Source organism: Seriola aureovittata, chromosome 21, assembly GCF_021018895.1.
Source record: "Seriola aureovittata isolate HTS-2021-v1 ecotype China chromosome 21, ASM2101889v1, whole genome shotgun sequence".
Classification (NCBI taxonomy): Eukaryota; Metazoa; Chordata; class Actinopteri; order Carangiformes; family Carangidae; genus Seriola; species Seriola aureovittata.
The window spans coordinates 14,320,622-14,335,246 of record NC_079384.1 but is presented as its reverse complement, the minus strand read 5'-3'; the positions used below and the strand labels follow the sequence as shown (position 1 = coordinate 14,335,246).

The window sequence follows — 14,625 nt, the reverse complement described above, 5'->3', positions numbered from 1 at the left end:
ATGTGCAGAAATGTAACAATTGAATTCACACTACATCTACTTCACCTTTTAAAAATGATTTGACATTATGTAAAAATTCATACTTCATATTACAACAGTCCACACAAGAAAAACCACATTTGAAGAAAATGACAAGAAAATCTGATCTCAAGTAAAAGTAACAATCCTCCAATACAAATAAAAGTCATGCTTTCAGTTTTAGTAAAATTACAGAAGCATCAGCAAAGATGAATGATAACTTTAATGGCATTATTTGGACCATTTCTTGAGATGTGTAGCCTGTAACCCTGCAGTGATAACTTGGAGGTGTTTCTTATAAACAACCCAGGTAACAGGAACCTTTAGGGAACGTCTTTAAATATTACAGTTTGGTTACCTTTATAAAAATAAAAAAATAATAATTTAATCATGTATTTTAGTCGATTTAATTGATTTTATTTTTTGCGAACTTGTTCTAAAACAGACGTCAGTATCAGGGACCTCTTGGCCCTCAGACTGAAACGGCCCAGCTCCGGTTGTTACAGACGTAGGACGCAGCGCCCTCTTCCGGTCAAGCCGTCACCGCCTGGGGGAGGAGTCGCGCGGGCAGCTTTATAAAACCGCCTCGACCCCAGAAAGGAAAACACTTCTGAAAAGACAGACACCAGCTGACACTGACCAGAACATCTCCGGGGCCCACTGAGCTCACCGTGTAACCTCACCTTTACCGGAGCTGACCGAGCAGACAGTCCGGTGCTGTTGACGTCGCCAGGTCTCTGTCGGTTAAAAAAAAAAAACTAGGGGAGGGGGACGCTGTTCCCTGCCACTGGATCTAGACTGCAACGTATCTGCGCAGCACACAGCAACGACGAGGCTGAAAAAAACATCGCATCAGTGTTTAAACAAAATGCCGTTTTCCGTTAACGGCATCCTTTGCACGCTCGCGCTGCTGGTCCTGTGGAGGGCGGAGGAGCTCGCGGAGGCTTGCAGCTGCGCTCCAGTACATCCGCAACAGGCGTTCTGCAACGCCGATGTAGGTGAGTACAGCACCGGAGACTGTTGTTGTTGTTGTTGTTGTTGTTTACCTAGCCCATGTTGCACCAGGCTCCGGCACGGATGACCGGAGCTACAGCGGTGGTTTGCAGCAGCTCGACCCGCCTCCGGTGCTCGCTGAATGGGCTCACACTGGCTGCTGGAAACCGCTGGAAAGCCTGAAGGTGGAGGGTGTTGCTCCTCAAGGCCATGGCCCAGACAGTTTGCATTGCATTCAGACTGCACACTTGCAGACACGCATTTTTTGTCATGTCATGTTGACAAGAATAGACCTCTAAAATACCCAAGTAGCCATTTGGGAAACATAAACATATTTTTTTGCATGCTTTGAAGGGACACACATTCACAAACACATGCTCATTTCAATGTAAAGTCGACATAACATTAATTTTAACATAAAATAAGGAGTTCAAATTCCATCTATAGTGCTCACTGATAAGTTAATAATGACCTAAATGAACTTTACGGTAATTGTCTCCTCTGATTTCACTGTAATATCTCAGTTTAAACCTCTACAATCCACTATAAGGGAGCTACATTGTTGTATCTCAGGGTGTAAGTGCACTATGTTTGTGTAAGCCAGTGTAACAACCAGGAAGGAGTCTGGTACCATCACTGTACATAATGTCTCAGCTCTCAAGCAGAGTGTGTGTTTACCAGGCTTCACCCTCGGCAGCTCCGGGACGAAGCAGCAGCGTCTCCTGGCTTTCGCAGGGCAACGTGGCACAAGAGAGGAAAAGAGACAAGGAGGGAAAGAGCAGAGAGGAGGACAAGGGATGGAGAGAGTGAGGAGAAATTTCAGGAGGGGGGGATTGAATCTCAACCACAGAATATGTCACACCGCGAGCTTTCCTCCTCCTTTTTTTTTATTTTTTTTTTATTTCCATTCCTGCCTTGTTTCTTCCTGCGAGGGGTGGTGCTGGGAGGAATTACAGGAATGCTGCTGGGATTTTCCCAACTTTGGGACACGCTCACACACACACTCACACACACACACACACACACTTTCACAGTCCTCATAGACAACTGCGGGCCTGCTGCCATGCATGGTGCACTCTCTCACACACACACAGTGACATCTGGCTGTCAGTTCAGGGCGTGTTTCAGAGGAAAAAGTAATAAAAGTCACGGTCGAAGTCAAAATATGCATGGTATCCTTGAGAATGAGAGAGTTCAAGACCACACTACTCTGGCTGCATCTTCCCTTCCTTCTTTTACACATGCACAAGTGTGTGCATGTGTGTATGTGTGTTTGCGGATAAGATGTATATCTGTGTAATTTTATATTGCAAAATGAGACCTCTACTTTCAGGTGTGACTCAATCTCTCGCTGAGGTGGCAGGTCATCAGAGACAGGATGTCTCACAGCAGAGGTGTATTTGTGTTTCATGTGTGCTCATGTTGTTTTTAAAGGGTGTGTGAGTCAATAAGGCTTTCGTCAGCTCTCACAAAGATGGGCGGAGGATGATGCGCATTAAAGGCCGCGTAGACCACTAAAACGGCAACAATGGCAAATGTCATTGTCCGGCGATGATTTCAGGGCTGATCTGAGGATGACACCGTGGGTTTGGCGGGACTGTGGAGAGAGGAAGGAGAAGCAGGGCTGAGATGGGTTTAGCAGGTTTGCGAAGAGCAGAGAGTCAGAATAGAGTTGGTTGGTTGTCTCATTGCCCAGAATGTGCATGTAGGCAACAACAAAGCGACACTGTCAACAGTTATGTGGCCTGACAACTGAGATTTGTTTGGGTGAAATGGGATCCCATTCATTGCTTGTTCACACACTATGTGTACTTGCAACCAGCAACTTGTGTGTGTGTGTGTGTGTGTGTGTCTTAAGTGTGTGTCACCTTCTGTTTTTCATGCTAGCCGATGCTCTGGGTCAGACCACAGGCCGTAAAAATCGAGCAGTGTCATACACTTACCACACAATTACACACGCACACATGTACAGAGACAAACATCCTCTTTTCATATAAAGCCCACAAAGGGGAACTTCCCCACAGCCCTGCCCAGTCCGACTGTCCTGAGGCTGGGCACTGTGGAAGACCAGCGTCACCCTGCTCTCTGCAGGAAAACAGCAGTGGACATGCAACAACACATACACACTGACCGTGCATGTCTATATTTCCATAAATGGAGACATGTTTTCTTCATGAAAAGTACTTAGCATGCATCATAAGAAAAACAGTGTCTCGAAAAACCAAAACCTCAAGTTGCTCTGAAAATAAATCAGACTGTTTTGGAGGGTGTTTGAAGGAGCCTGTTGGATGCAACTGGATTACTTTATATCAGCTGCTACATGTATTTGAAGTGTGTTCGCATAGACGTGTGTGCAAGGTTCCCTCCAACACGGTTCATAAAAACTTGTCAAAATGATGAACACCAAATATACTGTATTTTACAGTTCATCAATAAACTTGCTTATCCGAGAAAACAGTGAAAGGATAACAGTAAAACTTGAACAGTAAAACTTCACTGGAAATTAAAGCTGCACTCTGATATTTTTATATCAACAATGGGTCAGATGTGCAGGAGATCAGTCATAGTGACAAACCCACAGATAGTTGTTATGCTGTTGCATTTCTTCTCAGGTCTATGGAGCGCTTTTGGCGTCTTTCGGCTAATTGTTTTTGTTTTCCAACCTGCAAATGTACTAGTTTGATTCGTTGTCACCACTCTCATCGCTTACATTTTCAGTAACAGCAGCAGCTGTTCTCAGAGAAAAACCCACTGTACACTGACTGCTCAGCAACAAAAAGCAGACACACACAGCCGGTGAGTAGCTGGTGAACATAGTGGAGCATTTAGCAGCTAAAGAGCCAGATATTTCCCTCAGGAGTTAGCAGAGACCAAAACAGAGCTAAAAAAGGAGAGTGGATATCATACTTAAACTCGTCAGGTTGCCTGTAACACAACTTAATGCTTACGTTGCTCTGTAACTGGCCTGTGTACGTAGGCAACTTTTTGCAGATCAACTTAAAAGGTGCTGATATATCAGTGTTGTGTTTACATCTTGTTCCACTGCCCCCAAGTGGCCAAAAAATCAGTTAATGCTGCTTTAAGTATCACCGCAGGCTGAACAGTTAGAGTAGTTGATGTACAATGAATTCACAACAGTTTTAAGTAGGCGAGAATATCAGACATTCAGTAGTTCCTGCTTCTCAGATGTGAGGATTTGCTTCCTTTCTCTGTTTTGTATCATTGCAAAATGAATACACAAACACATTTTATAGAGCAAACAAGTTGTACATTAATCAAAAATGCAAATAATTGCTAGCTGCAGATCTATAATATTATCACTAATATAAATAGAAACACAAATAACAGTATATTACACTTAACTTATGAAAACTAAGGAACACATATGCACAAAAACACTTTTATGCCTATTTGCCAAAATCAATATATCTGAAAAGTTAATATTGGTCGATAATATTATCCTGTTGATGTGCTGGTCTGACTCTTAACCGCCCATCATCTTGGTTGTCAGTCCGTCTCCCCTGTACTAACAGCAGTGCAGCTCCAGTACCTGTATCACGAAAGACCTCACAGAGAAAACCAGAGCTGTCTTTCTTCTCTGCTGCACAGGTCTTCATACAGATGTTGCCAGAGGTTCACAAGCGCCAGCCGAATTGTGTTTGAAGGCGCTTCGTCTCTGTTCAAATGACAGGTTAAACAGAGGGCCCACATACGTCTGGAGCTCAACAAACCACACCAGGAAAGTCGGAGATGATTTGGTGGTCGCTGGAGTATGAAAAAAGAAATGGATAGTCATGCGGTGGATTGAACTGGGGGGGGCACTTAGGATGTGGTGTGTGTGTGTGTGTGTGTGTGTGTGTGTGTGTGTGTGTGTGTGTTCATATGGGGTTTGCATGGAAAACATTGCGTAGTGCAACTGATACGCATGTATAAGTCATTAAGCGTCGCCCTGGTCGGGAGGGTAGGGGAACAGGCGAAATTTGGGTCAGCTGGTGGTTTATGGAGGGGGCTCCTGGTTGCTGATTGACTGCTGGTGATCAGACGACTTCAGGATCAATCTGCGGTGAAACTCGGCCGCCTGCAGCCCCCCACAGTAGTCGTGCTATTTTAGCATCACGCTGGGTAGTCTGCTGCCTCCGCAACACGCTGTTTAGACTGCACAGGATCATCTGCTCTGGCTTTATTGCAGGGGGAAACTGAGAAGTAAACATGTCTGCAACACCGAGGCAGACAGATAAGCTCTCATAATAGCAATCCATTGTGAATAGCAGGGTAATTTCCCCTCAGTATTGTGTCCTGCTGCTGATTCTTTGCTCATTAGTTTGTGGCTCAGAATGAGGTCAGGAAATGAGAGCGGAAAAACTGAGAGGAATGCAGGAGAGAGCGCCAGCCAGGTATACTGCTGCGTGTGTGTGTTTATGTGTGTACTCTGGCTGCTGCTGCATATTTGCATAAGCATCAGAGTGGAACCTAAATGCAGAGGTTTGCTTGTGAGAAACTGGGGTTGATTTCTCTGAAGCACTGAATTACTCCATAAATCCATTTATCAGTGCTGATAATGGTTCCATTTCTGTATCCTCCCCCGAGTTAATAAAAAACCTGGGTGTGTTAATCTCTGTATCAACTAATAACTTTTATCTCCTCCTTTTTACTAGAAGTAAATCAAACCTTCGGTTAGTCATTTGTCTGTTCTCATCTATCTGTTTATAACTTTTGTTACTAAACCTGGATTTAAAAAAAAAAAATGTTTTGCCACTTGGGGGCAGCACAACAAGCTGTAAACACAATATTGACCAATTATCACCAGTTATCGTCAGTAAGTTGAAAGAAAGAAGACCAGCAGCAGCCTGGAAGCAATATTAGCATTCGTTTTGACTTGTGTTTGTTGGCACCTGATGAATATAAGGGACAGATAGAATATAAAAAACTAATGTTTATAGTTGTTCCAAACAGCCTCTAAGGCAGAGTGATGGAGAGGACGGGGACGCAGCATTGTTTAAATATGGAGATAACACTTTTTCTAGCAGGAAGACATTCATAGTGTTTCATTAGTTTTTCACATGTAAAGTTATAGAGACAGTTGTGTAACAAATGTTTCAGAAAATTATAGAAATCATGTCGGGCACGTTCCCTCCAATCTGAAGTTGAAAGCGGGATGGTGAAAGCACTTCTGCTGGAGTACACTGGCATCTTCATTCTTTTTTTAGCTCTGTTTTTGGTCTCCACCACCAGCTTCTGAGGGAAATATCTCTCTCTTTAGATGCTAAATGCTCCACGGTGTTCACCAGCTCGTCGCTGACTGTGCTTGTTTGGTGCTGAGCAGGTGGTGTACAGCAGGTTTTTAGAGCCTTTTCTCTGAAAACAGATGTTTGCTGCATCCAAAGAGTGAGAACAGACTAAACCAGAACAGTTTCAGGCCATAAAACCAAAACAAGCAGCTGAAAGACACTAAAACACTGAGAGCTAAGAGAAACTGCAGTTGTTGTAATTGTAATTGTTGTAATTCTCTGTAGGTTAATCATTATTAGTGACCCACTTCACATTACATGCAGTCATTTCATTCATCGTTACTTTGAAAATATTGATTTAGAGCAGCTTTAAAGCTGCAGAAAGCTACACCTCAATGGATTCAATTAAGAATTCAGTTTCAGATTTGATCAACTCAGTTTCCTGCACTGCCTCAATAAAGACCATCTCCAATAATGAAGTTGTTATTAGATATTTATACATTGTGTGACCAAAAACGTTATTTGAATGTGTATTGGAAAATAGTGATGAGCACTTTTCACCTATTTCTGGATTGCTGTTTTATGTCATTGTAAAATGAATTCTTTCTGGGGTTTTGGTTTATTTGGCAAATTTTTTTCTGGTATTTTATTGACTAAATGATGCATTGATAATGAAAATAATCATTAGTTCCAACCCCAAGTGCTGCCGTAGTTACTTGTGCAGAAAAGCATGCATCTTGGACCAAGGGGAAGAATGACAAAGGGAAAAGGAAGTAAAGAGGGAAGGAGCAGAAAAACGAGAGACGTTATAAACTCTGGGAGCCATGAACCCCCATATTTGTGTCTGCTCCAAACCATAAACTGAACCCAAGGGTGTAAGAGCAACAGCAGTTGTGTGTGTGTGTGTGTGTCTGTGTGTGTGTGTGTGTGTGTGTGTGTGTGTGTGTGTGTGTGTGTGTGTGTGTGTGTGTGTGTGTGTGTGTTTATCTACGTGTCCTCTGTTCCTGCTTATTTTATGTTTTTTTTTTTTTTTTTTTTTTCTCTATTGCTCATATTTTCCATTCTGAATAAATGTCCTAAGCATAGCTGAAGCTTGATGTAGTCTGTCAGGCCATTTAAACACACTACACAGACACACACACACACGGTGAGAAACTTGCCTCTGGCCAAGTCTTTCTCTGTATATCAGCTTCCAAGTTGTATTCTTATTCCTTAATTCTGCTCCTTTGACGGTTTCCTGGTCATGTTTGGAAGCAGGATTGTTTGTGTTGCAGGCCAAGCACCAATGGAAACCTTTAGTTTGGGTTTTCATTGACTGGACTTCTGTAGATGCTGAAGCTCATGTTGTTGTCAGTGCCATGCCTCAATGTGGTATGTGCACATGAGACTTCAGGCAGCTCTGGTTGTTGTTGTGGCTGCTGTCCATCTGCCCTTTTTTTAGCCTGGGAGGTGGTGGATAAGAATCTGGGGCCTTGGTGATGATTCACCATCCTCAGCTCTCAGTGGAAGCATGTCATGAGGTTATGATCATATCTTCAGAGCGCTAATGATGAGTTGAGTGGGGGCGCAACTGACGAATTGTCTTTGGTTCTGAACTGTTGGTCGGATAAAACAAAACATTTTGTGGAATTGTGACGTGATTTTCACTATTATTTGATTCTCAACCAAACAACTGATCAAACAGGAAAATAATCTGTTCATGAATCAATAAGGAAAGTAATTTCTAGTTCCAGCCCTGCGTATCTTATTATATTTAAGGCTGCAACAATTAGTTGAACGACAGAAACATAATGATTATTTTTTATAAACAAACAACTGAAAATTGCTGTTTCAGCCTCTTAAATATGAGAATTTCTTGCTTTTCTCTGTTTGATATTTTTGTGAACTGAATATTTTGGGGTTTCTGACTGATGGTCAGACAAAACAAGACATTTGAAAATGTGACCTCGGACATTTTGAAACCTGAATGAATAATTTTTCATTACTTTCTGACATTTTGCAAACACATTGAGAAAATAACCAGCAGATTGACGATGAAGGTGTTTGTTAGCAGCAGAGATCTGACACCATGTTCCTCTCTGTTTCCTCAACAGTGATTCGAGCAAAGGTGGTGGGAGAGAGAGAGGTGGATTCAGGGAATGATATCTACGGGAACCCCATCAAGAGGATCCAGTATGAGATCAAGCAGATCAAGGTAAGAACAGTAGTAATTTAGTCAAGAGGGTTTTATGTTCAGACTTTGACTCCTCCCTCCTGACCTCTGACCCCCCTCTCTGTGGTTTTGTTCCAGATGTTCAAGGGGCCTAACCAGGACATTGAGGATGTGTTCACTGCCCCTGTGTCTGCTGTCTGTGGTGTCACCCTGGATGCCACTGGCAAGAAGGAGTACCTGATCTCAGGTCTGTATATAATAAATATTTGTTATTATTTGCATCAGCTTCTCAAATGAGAGGAATTGCTGTTGGTTTGTTTTTTTTGACTGTTAGTCAAAATAACAAATATTAATGTGTTACTTTGGGCTTTCGTAACATCTGATTGGTAATTATTAATTTCTGACATTTTGCATCTTAAGCAAAGAACTGACGTGTCTGAAAATACTGTGCGTTTTAATTTCTGATCAAGTAAATGGAAAAAAAGTAAAAGTAAGATTCAACATATAAACAAAAAGTGAGAGAACAGACAGACAGATTGAAAAGCATCAGAATTTCACAGACAGATAATCAGATAAGGACCTGCAGGTATAAACAGCTGGGCAGACAAACACGAGGTTGTATAAAGACTAGCGTGCCATTTTGTGTGTTGGAGGAGTAACTGTTTATGTTATTATGGGTAATGATACGCTGCCGACTACTCTGTGGAAACTGGGAGTGACCTTGTCTGTCGTCTCGGGCTCTCAGGAGATGTAAATGTACGAATGGTTTAGCTCGTTCTCCCTGCTCGAGGTGAGGTGACCATGAAGTGAAAGTATAATATTTCACTCTGCAAGATAATACCCTGAAAGGAGCATTTTCTAATTGTCTGTATGTGATGTGCCTTAGTGACTGTCTATGACTTTGTATTCACATTTACTTTCACAGATGTATTCTTGAGGCTGCATTTTTATATCTGCATAGCCTTTCTCACACTCTACTGTGATTAGTCGTATGAACCATTTTTGTTAAGTAACCTTAAAGCAGCTGTAAGCAATAGTTTTATATAAACAATAGATAGCTTTGGCCCCCTTTGGCTTTACGGAGCTTTAAAGAAAACTTTGCCTCACTCCCACCGCTCTCATAGCATCATTTTCAGTCACAGTAGGCAGTTGTTTGCGAGGAAAAAGCTCCATTAACCCACTGTACACTACCTGCGGCAAAGTCAGCGGCTAGCTGCTAAACAGAGTGGAGTATTTAGCACCTGAAGAGTAAAATATTTCCCTCAGGAGTTGGTAGAGACCAAAAACAGAGCGAAAAGCGAGTGAATATAGGTGATTGATTCATGAAGTGGGGGAAAACACAGCTCTAAATTAATGCTGACGTTGCTCCATAGTGACTGGATGTGTAAAAAAGCAGCTGTTTGCTAGTTTTGTTTTGTTTGGTAGCACCGTTCGTCAACTGAAGAGGTGATGATCTGCCGATGTTCCGGCTCTCCACCAGAGGGTGAATAATCAGATTTCCAAACATGTCGAACTAATCCTTTAGCACTTGCACGCTAAATCTGGCTGGTATTGTGATTGGAGAGCAGCACAGGCCGTCAGCATCAGAATGAGACATAGTACAGCCAGTAGAGGAGACACAGAGGACCATGATGTCATGCATGCTCTGGTTTCCCCATCGCAGACAGAGATGCACCCGCAAACACTCGCCCCTAATTACATAGAGTTGTAAGGAGAGGAACTGCTGAAGCCAGCATTTCCTGTCTCTTCCCAGACTCTTTTTTTTTTCTCAAGATGTAGGACAAGGGCAGTGAGAAAGAAAGTTAACTTTCTGCCGAGCAGGGCATCTTTTGAAATGACTCATCCTGTCTTTAGTTTGAAGGGTTAACAGTTGGAAGGCTTGCAGTGAAACATGAGTCAGTCCCGTCTGGGAGGACATCCTGTGAAGACTTCAACATGTTGAGAGTTGCTCTGCAGAGAGATAGTGGTGAAGTGAAGTACACGTTAGATCTGTAAACCCAACTCGAAATATCTTCTTGTTTTGACTGCTTCGACCCGTGCGTGAAACATAAACTCCAGTTTTTCACGAGGACAGGTGGTCTGTGTTGATGCCTGTAGGCACCAGTCTGAGAAGTAACAGATATTATCAGTTTTACTTGTGAATCTAATCTTTTATATTTTGTGACCTTTTGTCCAATGAGAACATGTCTATTGATGCATCAGGAGCTGGGTGTTGGTGTTCTATTGTATGTATGATCTTGTTATGTCTGAATTTTCTGTCACATGTCTGTCATTGTGCCGCTTTTATCGTTGTTTTGTTCCTCTACAGGCAAGGCAGAGGCCGGTGGGCGCATGCATGTGACCCTCTGTGATTACATCATGCCCTGGGACTCCTTGAGCGCCACCCAGAAGAAGAGCCTCAGCCAGCGCTACCAGATGGGCTGTGACTGCAAGGTAAGGCGGTGGACGGCCCTGTGTGTGTATGGTTTATCTCCCAGACTTCAAAAAAGAAAAACAGGCTCCAGTTATTTCCCGTCTGGGGCGCAAAACCAGACATAACAGTCGAAACGAGATGAGACAAGAGGCAGAACAACAACAAACAGCCATCTTTTATTCAGTCAACATATACTTCTAGGGACTATTTCTTGACCCAGCGCAGCAAGTGGAGACCTAATAAACATCCAAGAAACCACAACTTGTTTTTGCACTTGTGTTTTTGAGTAGATTACACAAACAAGATACAACATTTTAATTAACTGTAGGCTCTGGGGAAAAAAAATTGAATGAGCAAATTTCTCAAAATGTTGAACTACTCCTTTAAATCATAATTTTGACAGATATAGATGGTATTTTATGTTCTTGTACATCAGACAACAATTAACATTTGAGAACTTCTTCCAATAAGTGACACAAATTTTTTTTGTTTGTTTGTTTTTTAGAAAAACATGTAATTTCTTAAAACTATAATCCATAAATCCTTTCTCTCTCTGGTTGATTTGGTGGCTCGTGGTTACTGGTGGTAACAGCGTGCAGGTTAATACAACAGCAAACACCTTGAGCAGCATTTTTGTGAGAAATACAACTGTAGAACAACGGGTGTATCAGTTTACAGTGCAGCCAAACAAATGAATGTTGCAGTTGCAGCCAGCATTAACAAATACATTGCATTTCCTGTGGTTGCGTCACAATAAAAGCCCCCCATGGTTTTGCCAGTTAAGCGCGAAGCAGCGACAGTAGAATAAACCATTTGAATTAGCAGTAACACGTGAGTGAGCAGTAAACAGAAAGGCTGTTCTATGTATGAGATCTATGAGAGAATTATGCTGGGTCCTGGGAATCCTTGGCCTGTCCTTCGGTAGGCAATCTGAATCCATCTCCACCTTTACCAATGAAATTATATATAGATAGATAATTAATCAATGTAAATACATTGAATGGCTATTATGGCAACAAAGCAGACCATAAATAGTAACAAAAATGGCATCTGATTCCATGAAAGTTTTGAGGATTATAACTTCAAGGTCGTCCTGTGGCCTGATGCTTAAGACACATACCACAGCTTGATTCCTGGCGGGTTGACCTTTGTTGCCTGTTTTCCTGTCGTAAATCAGCCATGATTTTATTCGATCACTCAGAAAACAGTCAGCCAATCAGAAGAGAGGCTCTCTTCTGACCTAAAACTACACTGAGATGGTTTTTTGGTTCTTAAAACTACAAACATATCTTCGTACAGATCAACACTTGAAATAAAACACAAGGAAATGCGTAAAATAACCTTTAAATTCTTAAATATTTCAAACAATACCCGGCCTAAACAATAAAAATGAAATACACTAATGTCAGTGCTCGACTTAAATTCCCTGAGCAGGTTATACAGTTTAGGGACATTGTTTTGTGTGTTTCTGCAGATTGTGCGCTGTCCCTCTTTGCCCTGCGAGATCTCGGCTCCCGAGGAGTGTCTGTGGACGGACCTGATGATCGAGAAGCAGGTGCACGGGCGCCAGGCCAACCACTACGCCTGCGTGAAGAGGGCAGACGGCTCCTGCTCCTGGTACCGCGGCGTCGCACCGCCCAAGAAGGAGTTCCTGGACGCAGAGGACCCTTAGTCGCTTGACGCATGCCTGACTGCCCACTGCACAGCCTGACGAAAATAAATGTAAACGATTCCATTGAAATGAAATATAACAACATCAGGCAAAGTGATTTTTGATAAAAAAAAAAGTAAAGCTATTGTAACTGAAATTACCCGCTGGTCTGAAAACAATCTCTTTGTATTTGTTGTCTGTAAGCATTTCAGTCAGTTTAAGCAACATGAAGCCACTTTCAACCTCACAATTGCTCAACATTAACTGACTGAAGAGGCTCAGAGGTTGTTCTCAGACACAGCGTCTCTGTAAAAAACAAATAAAATAGCATCATGAGAAATAGACTGGTCGAGTGATGATGTAACTTCCTCCTGAGGCTGGCGTCAGGAGGATATAAATTCTCGTTGAGACAGAGCACTTCCTGCCCGGCAAAGCTCTTTAACAGCTCTGCTCTCCGACTCCGCAATCAATCCCCGATCTACGATGACGATCATTCGTTACCCATTGTGTTTCTACTTTTATTACCTCATTCTCCATTTTATTCCAAAGCCAAATTCCAAGTTGCCTTTTTTTAAATGATTGTCTCCCTCTCTGCGAACACTATTAGTTACTGCTTCTCTCATCTTCTCTGCTGGGAACTGTTTGGCGGCCGGTGACATCGGACGCCCACGGCATGTTTTTTACTGTTTCTTTAAAAAGAACATGATTCATCTCGCATGGCTGATATGTTCTGGTTTCATTCGGTGAAAATCTTTTTCTTGTAGTGATTTCTTTCTTTTTTTAACAGCAGCCTGTGACCGTCACAGGCCTCACTGGACCAGTCTATGCTGTGTGAAGATGAGCGCTCTAAATTTAAACCTGCTCGTGAGGTAAAAACAACACCTCGCCACTTGCCCCACAGTCCAATCAGAAACATCCCAAATTTCTCACTCTTCCTCCTCCTTTCTTCTTCTTCATATCCTCACCTCTGTCCCTTGTTATCCCCACTATGTAGCTGTACAGTACCTATGCATATACTTTTGTTGTTACTTGATAATTATTATTTACTGCATTAGAACTAGATTTGCACTTTTTGAGGATGAGTTCCAGTAAAGACAAGAGCCTGAACACTCTGATGTGACAGTTATTATCTTTCGCCCAGACCGACAGATCCACCTCAGGTGCAGATATTTCGCCTATTTTGAGTGCTTTTGGTGATCCATATCCACAAACGCAAGCTTATTCTTGCTATCTTTGTCATAACAGATCAAATAGTATTTGCAGTGAAAGAAAAACAAAAACAAAAAAAAAGTGGCGTGTGCGAGGTTCGGATATAAGGGATCTTTTTGCAGATTTTATGTGTGAAAGAGAAACAAAAAGAGCTCGTGGGATGTTATTTCAGTGTCTTTGTATTATCTGTTGATTGTAAATGCAAACAGCAGTTTTCATGATTTGCCAATATACTCTCGCAGACATTTCATCTCATGAGTAATAAGGTCTTTACACGCTTAATGTTAGCTTTGACTTGTCTTTCCTGCTCCTCCCAGTTATTAATGAAAGCTTTATCGCTGTCCTAGAAAGCAAGTTACTCAATCGAAGTTTACAGTGCTGTTTTATACACCTCAAGCTACATTAACAAAAAAATATATATATGATGGAGTATTAGAGGCATAATTTAAAAGTAAACTCTTTCCATTTTCCATTACTTTGTATTTTTTCAGTGTTATTATTATACCTGTCATGATTTTTGTGTGTTCTCGCTGTCTATGTCTACGATGTCTTTAGCTGTAGTGTTGAGTTGAGAAGGTCCTCTTGCGCTGGAATAACGTGAGAGTGAGAGAGATTAATCCTTTTTGGAGAGAAATGAGAAATGGGTACCTTGTGTGAATAGAGGACTGTGCATGTGTTTGATGCTTTGTGTAAGTCCGGGCGAAGGACAAAAATATTCAGTATTATCAAATAAAAACCACACGTTTGAAAGAATCAGCGCTGGCTGTGTGAGTCATTTGAATGTTGGTGCGTTTTGGGTTTTGAGGTGAAGTGATGCAGGCTTTGGTTTTTTTTTGGGGATCGCATTCACTCCAAAAGACCCAAAATAACTACAATAGCACATCATGAAAGTAATACTATCAATGCAGACATTTGTTTTTATTATGAGATGTTACTTCACACTGCTTCCTTTTTACAATAA

The 14,625-nt window shown here is 41.9% G+C and overlaps 1 protein-coding gene across 1 annotated transcript; it reads left to right on the top strand.

The window, feature by feature from the left end:
* Nucleotides 1–592: 592 nt before the first annotated feature.
* On the top strand, nucleotides 593–14,417 carry timp2a (TIMP metallopeptidase inhibitor 2a). The gene is made up of 5 exons (XM_056365451.1): nucleotides 593–1,016; nucleotides 8,333–8,433; nucleotides 8,530–8,638; nucleotides 10,700–10,824; nucleotides 12,279–14,417. Exons 1-5 carry the CDS (start codon nucleotides 887–889, stop codon nucleotides 12,474–12,476), a joined length of 663 nt encoding a protein of 220 aa, XP_056221426.1. The 5' UTR covers nucleotides 593–886; the 3' UTR covers nucleotides 12,477–14,417.
* The last annotated feature ends 208 nt before the right edge of the window (nucleotides 14,418–14,625 follow it).

Coding starts and splice junctions, on each gene's coding strand:
- timp2a (XM_056365451.1), top strand. CDS start 887: ATGCCGTTTTCCGTTAACGGCATCCTTTGCACGCTCGCGCTGCTGGTC. Junction 1,017..8,332: donor GTTCTGCAACGCCGATGTAG/GTGAGTACAGCA, acceptor TTTCCTCAACAG/TGATTCGAGCAAAGGTGGTG. Junction 8,639..10,699: donor GAAGGAGTACCTGATCTCAG/GTCTGTATATAA, acceptor GTTCCTCTACAG/GCAAGGCAGAGGCCGGTGGG.